The sequence below is a fragment of the Pezoporus wallicus genome, unplaced genomic scaffold (genome assembly GCF_028554395.1).
Source record: "Pezoporus wallicus isolate ANWC-B61680 ecotype Strahan unplaced genomic scaffold, APGP_CSIRO_Pwel_v1 contig_8705, whole genome shotgun sequence".
Taxonomy (NCBI): domain Eukaryota; kingdom Metazoa; phylum Chordata; class Aves; order Psittaciformes; family Psittacidae; genus Pezoporus; species Pezoporus wallicus.
The window spans coordinates 3,149,298-3,163,726 of record NW_026638439.1 but is presented as its reverse complement, the minus strand read 5'-3'; the positions used below and the strand labels follow the sequence as shown (position 1 = coordinate 3,163,726).

At 45.5% G+C, this 14,429-nt stretch overlaps 1 protein-coding gene across 8 annotated transcripts in view; it reads right to left on the bottom strand.

Annotated features, from left to right (window-relative positions):
- Nucleotides 1-5,310: 5,310 nt before the first annotated feature.
- COL26A1 (collagen type XXVI alpha 1 chain) overlaps nt 5,311-14,429 on the bottom strand; it is a 172,119-nt gene continuing 163,000 nt past the window's right edge. For 5 of the 8 annotated variants that reach the window (XM_057410751.1, XM_057410752.1, XM_057410746.1 and 2 more), the window contains 4 exons: nt 11,934-11,978; nt 10,536-10,580; nt 9,787-9,871; nt 5,311-6,039 (listed from right to left, as the gene is read on the bottom strand). In XM_057410751.1, the coding sequence (XP_057266734.1) occupies nt 5,867-6,039; nt 9,787-9,871; nt 10,536-10,580; nt 11,934-11,978 (348 nt within the window). In that variant the 3' untranslated portion in view covers nt 5,311-5,866. The remainder of the gene's footprint in view (nt 6,040-9,786; nt 9,872-10,535; nt 10,581-11,933; nt 11,979-14,429) is intronic. The other 3 variants (XM_057410745.1, XM_057410747.1, XM_057410749.1) reach the window with 3 other exon arrangements.

Below are 14,429 nucleotides of genomic sequence, written 5' to 3'. Positions count from 1 at the left end.
TACATACATAGGGTAATATAATCCCTGGTTACTTTTCCTTCATAATGTGCACAGTGCAGTACTTGCCTTTCTGGCCACGGTGTTGCTTGGGAAGCTTAGGATGATCTCGTGTTGGGATCCCCGCTTTCCCCTTCCCCAGGCTGAGTGTGCGTTACAGCTGCTCAGTCAGGCTGTGTTGGGGTGGGGGTAACCCTGGTAGCCCTTCCCTGGTCACATACAACAGGCTGAAACATGAGGAAGGAATTCCAGCTGTGGGAACGTAGAAAACAACATTGTTGGAGCTGTTCTTACTATAGCGTTAATGCTTGTCTGTCTTTCTTTCCAAGGTAAGCTGTATAGCAAGTTGCTGCTGAGCATGTGGCTAATGAAGAGTTAAGGCAGTGTAGTTAAAGAGTAACTGCTTCATTTATGAATATATGGTTTTCTTTTAATCAGCTCCTGTGAGAAGTTCAATCTGTTCAACTCTGCCATTGATTTCTGTTGCGCTGTGTTGAGCGTTAGGAAAAGCCCCGTTTCCCCTCGCTGTGATTACAATCAGTGGCCATAATGGCCCAGAGACCAACAAGGGCCTGATGCTAATTTGGAGCCAGCACAGCCACAAATGTCCCGAGAAATTAATTTTGCCTTTTATCCAGCACCCCCCATCTGTGCAATAGTGATTAACAGAACTGCTTTCCCTCAGAGGGCTCTCTGCAAGGACAAATGTTCCAGAGGTGGAGGAGTTAGGACACAAAAACCAAGATAAATACACCCGGAGAGACCCAGAGAAGTGCTGCATGGGAATGTTTGGCATCAAGTAACCTTGAGTATGTCCTCATCAGTGATGCAAAAAGCTGTATGAAGCAGAGGCCTTGTGGATGGTCTCAGTGTTTACAGGATTTAGCCTTTGCTACAATATTGGTATCTGCATATCTGCAACATAATCTGATCAGTAGGGAGACAAAATTGGCTGTGATTTACGTATCTCTTTTGCTAGGATGTGAAAAACAAGTTCAGGAACCAGAACTGTCACATCTCTGACAGAAACAGCCCAGGTCCTCCTCTGCAGCCAACAGAGGCAGAGCAGAGCCTCCCTTTGCAAACAAACAGGTAGTTAATTCTAAATGGGTAGCTGTTCCCACCATAGGAAGGTTAAACCCCACACAGGTCCCCAAACACATCCTCTTATAACAGCTTGAATGGTCACAAGAGATGATGGCGACTCTGGGGGTCTCTGTAAGCCCAGAGGCAAACCCAGAGAAGGCACAAGTGGGCACACGCAGCCACTCCTGGAGGAGGCAGACACTCAGGAGGTACCAGGGGACTGCAGGAAGGGAACCTGGGTGGCTGCCGCGGTCCTAGACCAGCCAACGCGCCCTCCTTGAGCTGCAAGGAAACCCGAGGCACTGAGACAAGCTGAAGAGAACAGATTTTAAGGTACTCTTAAGCAGTGCAGAATTGCCTGTGGCTTGTTCCCAGAGCGCCCTTGCTCAGCTGAGGGCAAGCTGCGATCCCTGGCTCTGTACTGACATAAAACTCCTGCAGGTATAGCTGCACATTTCCTGCAGGAAGAGTTTGCCGTATCCCAGTACTGCCTCACTCTGCAATGCAAAGCAAGGTGCTCAAAGCTGACAGTGCTCAAAGGCTTATCCAGGCTGCTTGAGGAATTAGGGAACCATGAAGAGATATGGGCCTGTATTCCAATAGCGTGGCTGGGAATGCAGTGTAGTGCCTAAATGTGTCCCAGAGACCAATCTCAAACCTCCGAGCTGGCAGCCATGGCAGTATCTGCAGAACAGTCAAATCCCATCATAGGTAAGGGAACTGCCAGACTTGGCTTTAGCTGGTGAAAGCCTTTTCTGTCCCTGAGCTTTGTAAATACGGACACCTGACATCATATTCCTTTACAGTATGTTTATTTCTCAGTGCATTACATGAAAGGTCTTTGGTATTTGTGGGTTCTTGAATACTTTCCCCACTCTGCTCTGTAAGAAAATGCTGAATACAAAACATTCCATATACAGTAACAAACCCCATAGCGAATAAAGAGAAATAGCTATTTTGAACAATAACATAGCGATATGAAAACAGGTACGTAACCATGCAAGAGGTGGAACAAACAGGTTGTGTTTACAACAAACATTAGAGCCTGCCATAAGGGAGTTTATCATGTCAGATGAGATCTAGTCTTGCTCTAAGTTAAGAAACTGCACATGATTGCAAGATACTGCGTATGGCTGCCCTGCGAAAGACCAAAGGGCTGTAAAGCTTATTACAATGAGGGGAGCCAGGACCATTTGCACACGTACAAAACACACTGATATAAATAAAAAAATACTGTGTAAAATAACTAGTGAAAAAGTTAACATTGCCTCAGATGGATGGGAACGTGCCTTGGGAACAGTTATAGCACCTTTGAATTGCTTGGTTCCAATGCAGTTGCAGACACTGCGAGTACTTTAATCCCCTGGACCACCAAGCACCGGAATGGAATGTAATCTTGACTTAGACAAGCTGTAAACGTGGAAGAGAATGGATTTCCAATAAATTGTATTGGGCAGTAATTCCAGAAGCTGACTGATTGTCTTTTAGAAGCCTTTGTCACAGTGGTCAGGTTCCTACATTAAAATAGTTCCATGAAGAGACTGGGAGTGAACCCCCAGCCCAGAGCTGAGCCCTCAGCAAGCTGCTGATGTGCCCTCTGCTTGGCTGCACTGAACAGCACCAGCCCATGCTAGCTTGAGAACTGGACCTGATTGATTTTTAGGGCCTGTTTCTTTGAAAGTTGATGGCACAATTACTGTGGAGTTTGGTGGGAGCAGGCGAGGGCTCTTCTCTCTAATTTACTCCTATTTCCCTGGGTTGTTATCAATTCTTTATGGTAAGTGCAAGTTAGATACTCTGGAGAGAAGCATTCTCCTCCTCCCAGGAGTACCAGATTGCTGGTGAACACGAGGGTGCATGAATTACAAAGATTTGTGGTTGTGCAATGTGCTGCTGCTGCTGCTTCTGGTTAGCTCAAGGCAAGGAAAACGTGTTACTACAACCAGAACCAATCCAAGTCAAATCCACATTGGAGCTCAGAGAAACATTAAGAATTTCAACAAAGTCTTAGGAAAAGAAAAGGAAACGCACACACTATGGAATTGCACAGTGGGTAAGAGAAAGCACTAAACATTTCCATTAAAGTATATTTCTAAATGAGCACGCATTCAAAATAAATCCACTCTCTAAGTTACAGACATGGCAAGATGCATTATATGCCCTGGCTAAAATGAACCTCAGTTCCTGCCTAAGATGGAAGATGTAGTTGGAGTGGTTTGCCTAGTGATAAATATCATCAATGTCAGGGTGTGAGGCTGTGTTCACCTTTAAAACATAATTAAACTGGGACTGCACAACAGCATGGTCTGACCCTTATGTAAGTAGAGAGGAATGAAATCCCAGCTGAGAAAAGAGAGTCCAGTTGGTACAATCCTACTGCCACCCAAGTTACAGATACAGTACCACATCAGAGAGATGTAGCTGAATAAATCAAAGCATGGGGAGAAAAAGAACCACATAGCTCATACAGAAATGTGGGAAAGTCAGTAATGAAGACAGTTGCAACCCAAATCTAACCAGTCTTGACAATTGACTTGGCAGGATTCATTGCAAACAACTTCCATTCTGTTTCCATTCATCTTGCCAGTAATTTGCTTTAAATCATTTAAAATCCCAAATCCTGGTTAATATGAATGACTTGAGGAGAGTCCTCATAAATCTAATGCAATAGTTTTGAATTCAGGATGACAAACTCGAAGGCTCCAAAGTGCCAGGGAAGTGAAAATGGCCTCACCGTACTCCCTGTTCCCCAAATTCAACCCCAGAGCGACAGGACCAGTGCAATGGAACTTTGCTGTTTCCCTTTTTAAGGGTTGGTTCCTGGAGCTGCCATGAGGACACTCTCTCCATGTGGCAGGCGACTACAGCCACCACCAACCCACCCAGTGCCCACCATTGGACTGAACTGGGATTTTGCCTGTCTTCGGGGCCTGATCATCTAACACCTACTGGTAAGTGCAAGGGGTTTTCCCTGGAAGCCACCGGCCGTTTGCTGTGGTGTCTACGTGATCAGGACAGAGAGGTGATCAAGTACTTCTCAATCCCTGCACTGAAACCAGCCTGTAAATGGAGAAACATCTTTTCACTAGTTTCACATAGTGAATTCAGTCATCCCAATGGAACCTGCTCCTTTCTGAGGACTTCTGAGCTCTTCAGAGGAAAGAGCTGTGTGTTCTGAGCTCTCTGTAGGTCCACCCTGTTTACCACGTATATGGAAAGTTAATTTAATGTGTGGCTAAGGATGGGCTGGCAGAGCTCCTTCATTTTAAGCTTCATTTGCAATGTACCCCATGCTGCTGGTTTTGCCTTAGGGAGGTAACTGGGTACAAGGGGTTGCTGAATACACAGACCCTACAGTTGCTGGTCTTTGCAACAGCTTTTGAGGGAAATACTGTAGCAGTGCTGTGCTGTTTGCCTTTGTCAGGTAGCTCTATCTTGCACTAGGAACCAAATAGGATGTGACCCATTTACCTGACTTACACTATAAAATCACAAACTCAATTTGCTCATTTTCATCCGGGGCTGAATCTGGAAACTGATTTAGGCATGGGGTGTGTTAAAAAAAGGGTGAAAAAATGGTACCACTCATTAGTCTCACCCTTTGTACTCACTGTCAACATGAATGGCATCAACTTGTCCAATGTGGTTTGCACAGCAGGTGCAGTGATTCATGTATCACTGAAGGGCAGGTTCAACTTCCTAACCCTGGAAGCTGGGAATTCCCCCAAAATAACAAGTTATTGCAGAAAGTAAAGTGATTTTGTATTTAACTCCCAGTGCAAGGTAAGCTCTTGACAAGACTAATTCCTTAGGCTGTGGTTTGCTAGTACACCGTCTCCAGATTCAAGCGGCGAGGGTTTATTCACAAGAGAAAAATGAAACAGTGTGAAAACGTTTTTCCTTATTGATGCAGGATTAAGAAACTATTGCAAAATATCCTCTTCTGTGACTAGCTGCTGCTGCTGCTTACATTAATTACCCCTGGATGTATGCACGAGCTGAACACGGTATGGGAAAACTTGCACAATTCCGTCGTACCTCATACAAACTGCTCTATGTTTTCACAGAAACAATCTAATACCACTGAGTATAGCTAGAAAGTCTGCTGCCATGAACATTTGCATCTAAAGTCCTTGCTTAGCCAACCACAAATAGAACTAACGCTGCTCACATGCAATTAGCAACACGAAAAGCCAAGTTTTTGATGCTAAAATCCAAAGAGTTACCTGAACTTTCAAAGTAACAGTTTTAATTGCTCTTTCCTTAAAAGAAATCCTTGCAGGTCATGCTTTAATGGCCTGTGGAAGTGGCATCTTCACCTGAAAGTAAGCATGACACCACTGCGTAAAAGAGTGGATGCCATCCACTGTACCAATGGACAAGGGTAAGGCTTGACTTTGAGTCTAGATGGGATTGATTGTCTCGGCCAGTTAAGCAGTTCTGTAACTGAGTAACTCTGAAGGGCAGTGAGAAAACAAAGGGAGGATTAAACTGCAGAGACACAGTCAGGAGGTGTCATTTCTGTAGACAGCTTCTAAGGATACCTGCCATCTGCTGTTCCAAAGGCAAACCAACAAAATCAAGACAAATGTTCATCAGACCCTCTTTGAGCTATTTGTTAAGGATAAGACATTTCCTGCAACGAGGGCGTAGTATTGGCCAGGTAAGGAAACCTCATTGCCAACACTGCAGCCTCCTACTGACTCCATTTGCACTTTGCAATTAAGCACTGGGATACTGTATCTTTAATTGGTGAACAGACATGAAGAACACATAGATGCTCCTACTTCATCCGATTGCTTCTCCTTTTGGCTTCACTGTCATCCAGCAGTGAAGAGAGGATCTGGTAGGCCTGCAGCTGCTGCGGTCCTCCACGTTTGATCTTGATGCTGGTTCGCAGAGGGGAGCCCGGGATCACATCCTGTCCAGAGCCTGGCTCAATGGAAGATAAAGAGTCTGTAAGGAAAGAAAGTCACGGGAGAGCGCTATTTAAAAGGGGAGGCTAAGGAAAGAATAAATGGGCCTTCTGGATGGTACCTCTCCTGGAAGAAGTGTCGTCCCTCCTGTTGTATCTCTGTCCAGTAAGCGATTGTGGAGCTACACATCTCCCTGCTCCTAGATTAGGTCTTTTCCCTCTGCTCTGTCTAAGCCCTAGGCTAAGTGCACTTCCTGCATGAGGCCCAGCAGGTCACAGAATCATAGAATGATTGATAGAATTATAGAATGGTTTGGGTTGGAAAGGACTTAAGATCATCGAGTCCCAGCCCTCTGCCACGGGCAGGGCCACCTCACACTAGACCATGTCATCCAAGGCTCTGTCCAACCTGGCCTTGAACACTGCCAGGGATGGAGCATTTACCATTTCTCTGGGCACTCTGTGCCAGTGCCTCACCACCCTCACAGGGAAGAAAAAAGGTCCTGTTCTCATTTGTAACTCCATTTATAAAGCACTGTTCTTCTATTGATTATAATTTGCTTGGGGTGTAGCTGCTAGTCAGCACTGCCCACAGCCTCCTGCTATTGAAGGATGGGGCTAAGTGGTCATCACTGGGAAGTGATGCTCCTGGGGGTGTAAGTACTATTTCACTCCTTGTAAAGGAGGATGTTTTGAGGCACTGAAAAGATTGAACAAAAGGATTGATCCACCCTAAGACAGAGCCAAAATTAGCAATAAAGCTGGGAATAAATCTTAGCTGCCCAGTCTCCCAGTGTGTCCCACAGAAACACACACCTCCTCTTCCTAAAGCATCCTGCCCCATGAAGCTAAATACACATTTGACTACGGCCACTCTTCTGTTTTCCCAGCAGTCAGCAACAGATGCTGATAAGTCAGTGCTGCCTCGTCATTTTCAATGCCCCAGCTGCTTCTTCCTTTTGCCTTCAGATGTGGACCTTTGCTTGTTTCCCTGCCAAGAACCCAACCTCCCAAGCCAGACACCCAGCCGTGGTTCGGCCCCATGAGGCAGCATTTGTTTCAAGTGAGGATCTGGCTGCTGTGTTCACTGGAACTAACACTGCCAAACAATTTGGGCTTTTGGGTGTCCTGCTGGGCTGCTCTCTGCAGTTTGCTGGGCCAGACAATCTCCACGTGCCCTCCCGTTGCAGGGAAGAGGTTTGTTTGCTGGTATGTTTTGCCTTGTTGCTTGGGTGGCTGCGGCTTTTGAAACCACACTGGATTGGGAACTTCCTTGGGAAAATGAGAGCATGCGATTGGCATTTCTGCATGGGGCTGTAAAGCTGGGCTGAGTTGGGCTGCCCAGGAACCCATGGTCAAACTGGTAACACCTACGGTGGGAGCATCACCAGATAGTTGGTGCTGGGTGATTTAAACCTGTGTGGGGAGGTCTGTGCTCAAGGAAATCCTATTTTGTTATTTTACGTCTTTTTCTGTTTAACCATATACATACACAGGGATGAACATAACTGCACAAGATAAAAATACCTTATTTTCCAAGTTCTCTTTCTAAACAGTACTTTTGTAGGGCCTAAAATATGTCACTATTAAAGAATGGAACTGTCTCACAGACTAAAAATATCTCTTGCTTAGTAATAATCTATAGTTATTGGATAAAAAGGAACTATTTAAAGTCACACAATATAGGTGCTTAAACATGGCCTTAACTACACTGTACAAATAAAAAGCCACTTAGTTTTGCTGGTGCAGTTACACCCATATAGAAACATACCTGGGTATAAATAACTCATCTCCATCCCAAGCAGTAGCAGTGTCAGTATAAATAGTTTGCCAAAATGCCTGTTTCAAAATAAACAGCAGCATTTGCCTTGTTGCTGCTCTATTGCCAAATAAATTGTAAAAGAAAGGTAAACCAGGCAGTTCTGCAGGGGTACAGTTGGGTGAATGCCCCAGTCCAAGCCCCAGTGGCTACAAAAGCTTCCTTTTTGCTTTATACTAGTATAAATGGATGTACAAAGTAAAAGACAATGGAAAGCTAGGCCTTGGGTCCTGTGAACAGGCTGCACTGTCCTTATGGACTGGGTTCCCCTTCCCCTCTTGCCTGGCTGGCCATGGACTGCTGCTGGTGAGCTAGTGGGCATGTTCCTGGTACCTCCACCATTTCAGAGCAAAGCAGCATAAAACCATCTTTTCCTGCTCTCGATGTATAAAATCCAATGAAAATATGAATCAAACTGGGATTAATGCAGAGGTAAGGTCAGGGTGACTGTGGTTAAATCATGTGTTTGTGATTCGTGGTTTCCCAAAAAGCTTAAGCCGTTGCTGACTATTGCTTTTGAAAATAGTACTTTGGGCCTCTACAAGACACGTGGCTATTGAACGATGAAGAGCAGTGCAGACACCCAAGACAGCTCAGCTGTACAACAGCCCCACACACCAACACTGTTTGGGCTTTGAAGTGCCTAATAGCATTTGCATTTTAGTGCTGTGCTGGCTCCAGGAGGGGCCTGTGGGCTCTCAAGCAGGAGCTGTACTGCATGGTAATAGATGCACTTTAAGTCACTTGCTTAGCAACTACCGGATATTTCAGCTCTTTAGCATTTTCACAGGTTAAATCAATATCCAAAGGCCATTTCATAATAAAAGAGGATGTTGATCTGAAGGAAGGTGTGAGCAGCTCTGTTTACAAGTGAGGCCAGGAATGAGGTTCCATGTGTCAGGGAGAGGATAAAAAAGAAAATACTATGGGACTTGGTCAATGCCAAGGAACAGTAACTGAGGCTTGTGTCTCACAGGCTGGGGTAGTAAGTGTGTGTCTGAGGCGACAGAAATTACTGTAGTGACAGGACAAGGGGTAACGGGTTAAAACTTAAACAGGGGAAGTTTAGGTTGGATATAAGGAGGAAATTCTTTCCTGTTAGGGTGGTGAGGAACTGGAATGGGTTCCCCAGGGAGGTTGTGAATGCTCCATCCCTGGCGGTGTTCAAGGCCAGGTTGGAAAGGGCCTTGGGTGATATGGTTTAGTGTGAGGTGTCCCTGCCCATGCAGGGGGTTGGAACTGGATGATCTTAAGGTCCTTTCCAACCTGAACTATTCTATGATTCTATGAAATTGGCACAGTAACTTTTGGCAGCTGTGAATTGATCCTCAAGTACCCCAGAGGGAGAACCTTGATCTGCAACAATCACATCAGCCCATATACTGGTTAAGGGAAGGAAACACTTGTTAAGGGATGATGTCCCACACTGTACCAGCGATGGCAGAGCAAACAGCCTCAGCAGAAGACTTAAAATCTATCTGAATGAAGAACACGTGAGGCTTTGCTTAAATCTAACTTTGAAAATAGGTTTTATGTACGTTATAATCACAAGACGTTCAGGGATCACTGGTTTCAGGGAACACGGTAGCAGTGTTTGGGCTTTCTCTGTAAAATAAAACAAGGGCCTCGCTGGTGTTAAAAGTCACTTGGAAGACACTGTTAACAGGATGAAATGATCTGGCCTAAAGACTCGAACAAGTAGCTCCCTGGGAAGCTGGTAGATGATCTGTGCCACATGGCCTGAGCTGCTGCTTGTGACTTGGCTCTCTGACTTGTAATGAAAAATCACTGGGATGGGGTGGAGGGGAAATCAAGCATCCTTTAAGTCATGCTGGGTACCTGGCTTTGAAAACCCACCTTAAATAGATACTAGAGAGACAGGAGACTGGGGGGATGTTTAACCGTCAGGCAGGTGCCTGAACAAGCCCTCAGTTGTCTACAAATGAACACCTCAGCCACACTTACTTACCATGAATTCCTATCATGTGCTCAAGAATCAACACCCTCTCGGCTAAAATCTTCAGAGCTTCTCGAAGCTGTTGAACACCTTCCCCCTGCCAAAAGGGAATGAAAACTGACATTGGAATATGATGCAGAATAGGCTGCTTGTTCAATGTAGCCTCCATAACACCAAACTATGCAGTGTAGACATTTATAAATGGTAACCTACAGGGGTTAAGTAGGAATGCAGGAGAGGTCCCTACTTAAACAACTCTGCAGAGTTTGCAGAGTCTTCGGCCCAAAGCCATCCCCTTCAGACTGGTTCTTAATTCTGCAGTGGGCCAAACCCAGGGTGTAAATTCCTGTCACAGAATTCCAGACTGGTTTGGGTTGGAAGGGACTTTAAAGCTCATCCAGTTCCAAACCCCTGCTATGGGCAGGGACACCTTCCACTAGAGCAGGTTGCTCATACTGCCTCTCAAAGAGCTCCCATGCTGCCTGAAGCCTGCCCACATATGTCCACATAAACTCAGGCTGTAGTTTGTTGCCCAGAGAACACGGTGAGAAGGACAGCTGATAATGTGGCCAAGGAAACCTCAGAGACCAGGATTTCTAGCATGTATTCAGTTCAGACGTAAGGTTCACATCATTGCTTGCTCTGCGCTTAACTGTGGACACAACCCTTGCCCCACAAACCAGTCTATGAAAGGGAATATGGGTGAAGGATAATGAAGAGGCAAAAAGGAAAGTAAAATAGCAGTAGGGATGCACACTTACATCAGCACCTTTGTCACCTTCCTCACCCTTCTTGCCTGGTTCACCCTAAAACAAGAAAGAGATGTTTGTTTTCATGGGACTCAGGACCTGTCCCAGACCACCTGCAACCCTTCCCTCCAATGGATCAGATTAAAGGCAAAAGTGTTTCACCAGCAGAAAACAAACTGACTCTGGTGCTTCGTGCCAAGGGCCAAAGTGCTCTCATGAGCTCTGTCCTGGCTCCCATCAGCTTCCCAGGAGGTCGTCACCATTTCTGACACTGAGGCACTTGGCCAGGAGTGGCCAAGCTGCAGGAAGGGCTGGCTGACATGGCCTGGGCCCATAACAAGATATATACATCTCATGAAGCTCTCAATGAGCGATGCTTTAGGCTAAAGCACTGAGATAAAAACACTGCTTCCTTCCCCCAGACATGCACACGTTCATCTTTGCTTTAGAACATAAACCCCCCTGTTCTGCTTCCATTAGTCACATCACCTTCTGCCTCTGAAGATGCTCATTAAGCTTTTCTTGAGCAAAGATCCCAATGTGCTATTGGTCTGCTGTTCCACCCCCTGACCAGGAAGTTCATGCATTTCCAAAGGACAGATGACATGGAGAGATTAAACCACAAGCTAAACATGTATTCCTGGGCTCCTCAAACTTGTTGGACATCCCTGAGATACTTGCAAAGCAGGGTGGGTACGGGAGGAAAGACTCAAGAAAAGGTTGTGTACATCATACAAAATGATGAGGTGGAATTAAGGAAAAGAGAAAAGAAACCACACAGAGCACAGAGCATCCCTCTCTGGATGCTGCCAGCCAAAACCCCAGCTTGCTCCACTAACTCACTTTCAGCCAACCTTCGTGTCCACAGGTTTGTTTGTACCCTAGCTATATGTGCCAGTGCAGGCATCTCCTATGTGCAACTGCTCAGGTATTGTCTCATTTGGAGCTATCTCTTAATGTCATTAAAGGGTTTCCAGCTCAGCTTGGCAGACCAAGGTGCAAGAGGGCGTTAGAGCAGGTGATGTATTTTGAGTTGTTTCACAGTGCCCACCTTTGGGCTCCGGAAGTGCCAGGAACCTCCTGAGGCCTGGGGAGGGCTTCTGGCTGCCAAGGTTTGGCCGGAGGGGATCTCCAAGCAAAACACATCTCCTCTGTTGGCATGATGCCTTCCTGAGCACGGCATTCCAGCACTGTGCTTAGGAGGCAGGGAGACTGTGGTTCATTTGTAAAGGAATATGTTAAGGTGAGCTCTCCTATTGAACAAATGTCTAAGCTGGAGACACCTGACCTAAGCATTGCATCTGAGAGAGCTGGTGGGACCAGCTGCAGTTCAGCTTGGTGGTATCTGTGGTGCCAGGCAGGCACCAAACCCATCTGAGTCTTGCACACACCCGCAAGTACATCACTTACAGGAAATCCCTTAATGCCCCTCTCTCCAGCCAGACCTGCTTGTCCCTGTTGGAAATAAAGTAAGTGTCATTAGGAGATAGTTTTCCATTTGACAAGAACATTGTGTCATTTTTACTAGTGGAATTAAGATGTCTTTATGAAAAAGAAAAATCCTCTCCCTTGACATTATCACTAAGACAGCAAAAGGGGGTTACGGTTTTCTGTCAAGTATCAGCTCCAAATCCCATCACGCCCTCGAGAAGTTTGGTTCAATACAGAGCTCCTCAGCTCAGTACCTCTTGTAAGACGATTAGCAAATATCTGAAATTTACAGCAGTCCTTACATTACACCAGGAAGGAATTTGGCTGGAGATTTGTGTCTTACAAAGATACCACATCCTTCTTGCTAGTAAAACTGATGGGCTGATGCTGCCCCAGACAGCAAACGGAGCCCAGGACTCCCACAGAGCGCTGATTTAATCTGCCTCCTGCTCCACACACACATCACTGCCTTAACCCCAACAGCTACTGATGAAAACACACCTACAGTATTTTGCTTGCTTTGTTTCTTTTTCCTGCTGTGCTAATTTTCATGTTGTTTTCAGTGTGGGGCTTTTTGATCCTTTTGAAATGATCTGTGTTGGTTTGGGGTGGAATGTAACGTGCCATCCAACTGAGCATCTTTCTTCCCCCTACCTTCCTTCCCAGTGTTGGCCTCCCACCCTGGAGCACACTGGGGCAGGGCAGAATCCCTGACCAGGAGAACAGCTATGGATTATTTAATGTGAAAGCAGGAGCTTGGGAAGAGGAACCAAAATGTAAAAGCATCTTTAGAAATCCACTGATGACAGTCACATACTTAACCTGGCTCTTCTCCCCTAGGCACACAGAAACAAACTCATCCTTTTGTCCCCTCACAAACTACCTAGCTGGTGGCAGCTTTTTGTAGTGTCTGCCAGAAAGGAAGAGCTGCTTTGTATAAACTCAATGGGCCCAGAGCATCTACAAAACATTACTATGGAGAGCTGCACAGTGCTCGGTGAGCAGCTTAAGTCAGCACTAAGCAAAGGCCCATTGGGACATAAAGAGCACTGGCAGGAAGGCCCAGCTCGTCAGGTGCTCTGAGCATCTTCAAAGGGAAATACTTGGATTCTGCACAGGAGGGAGTAAGGCCTGTGAAAAAGCACAGGCAAGAGACAAATCACAGAGAGGAGACATAACAACGCACTCAAAATACATAAACAGACTGTTCTCTATGGCTAGGGGGAACAGAAAGGATGTTATCAGCTTAAAGGGGATCAAAGGATATTTAGGCTGGATGTTAGAAATGTCTTTTATCCCAGGCCCTCACTAGCTGTACCTCTGAAGACTGCCTGGAGATGATGTGGTGTATCCCTCCCTGGCACTGTGTAAGAATAAGATGAAGAGAGGCTGATGTGAGCAGCACACGTACAGATGTGCCATCCAGGGGACGCGCTCAGACTGCTTCAGGTCTCTTCTACATCTGTTCTCTCTGAGATTAAGCAGGAAGAATGTATAATAACATTTTCTCAAATCTCAATAGATACTGTAAACCCTCCTCTGCTTTTCTCTGCAGCTGCACAGCTCCTCCGCTCTGTGTAAAGCTAGCCCTAATTTGTATCCACCAAACCCAAAATTGCAGCGTGTAGTTGTCAAAACCAGCATTCAAATTCACACTCACAGAAGACAAAAAGCACACAAAGCATCCTACAGAAATCCTGCCAGAAAAAGCTACTGGCTTCACTTTCCATGTTAAGAGAGCCAGGACAGGAAGCCTCATTTATTTGTTATATTTAGCAAGATATTTTGATATTTGAAAAATCTCATTAGTCCCCAGCCTAGAAGGAGAGTCACAAATCTGAGTATCTACCATGGAGGGAAGAAAGGCAAAGCCTAAAGGGTTTGTCTGTACTGAATGGACACAGTCCAACAAAGCTTTTGTTTCAAAGTAAGTGTAGCCTTAGCAATATGGTCAACCACAAACTAAAGCAAAATGGTAACTGAATCATTGAGGAAGAGCTCTTATCAGTTTCCTGGATGGAAACTTGACACTTTGCCATAGACCAAGCCTTTTCTTCTTAACTGAAAATCAACATTTAATGGCAATGAGCTGCAGGCAGTAACCTGTGCTGAAACCTCATCAGTTATGCTTTTGCTATCTCTATATATATTTATATTCTAGTCCCATCAGCCTGCAGTCTATTTGTAAAGCCAATACATGCCCAAAGTGGCTGCTCTGCACAAGGAAACTGTTATTAAGAAATTACTAACAGTCACTTAAAATGTTCTCTGTCTTCCAGGGAGCTGCAAGTCATTTTGTACAGAAGACCAGGGACCAGGCACCCAAACCAATGTGCAAAGGTACTAAAGTAAAACAGAGCTTTTTAAAAGCATGTGTACTCCATCCTCGGATATCTGCTGCTCCTCGACACGAGGTGCTTCAGGAGGGAATGAAACAAGGACTTGCTCTCCTTGCACAGAGTCTGCACAGAGGAG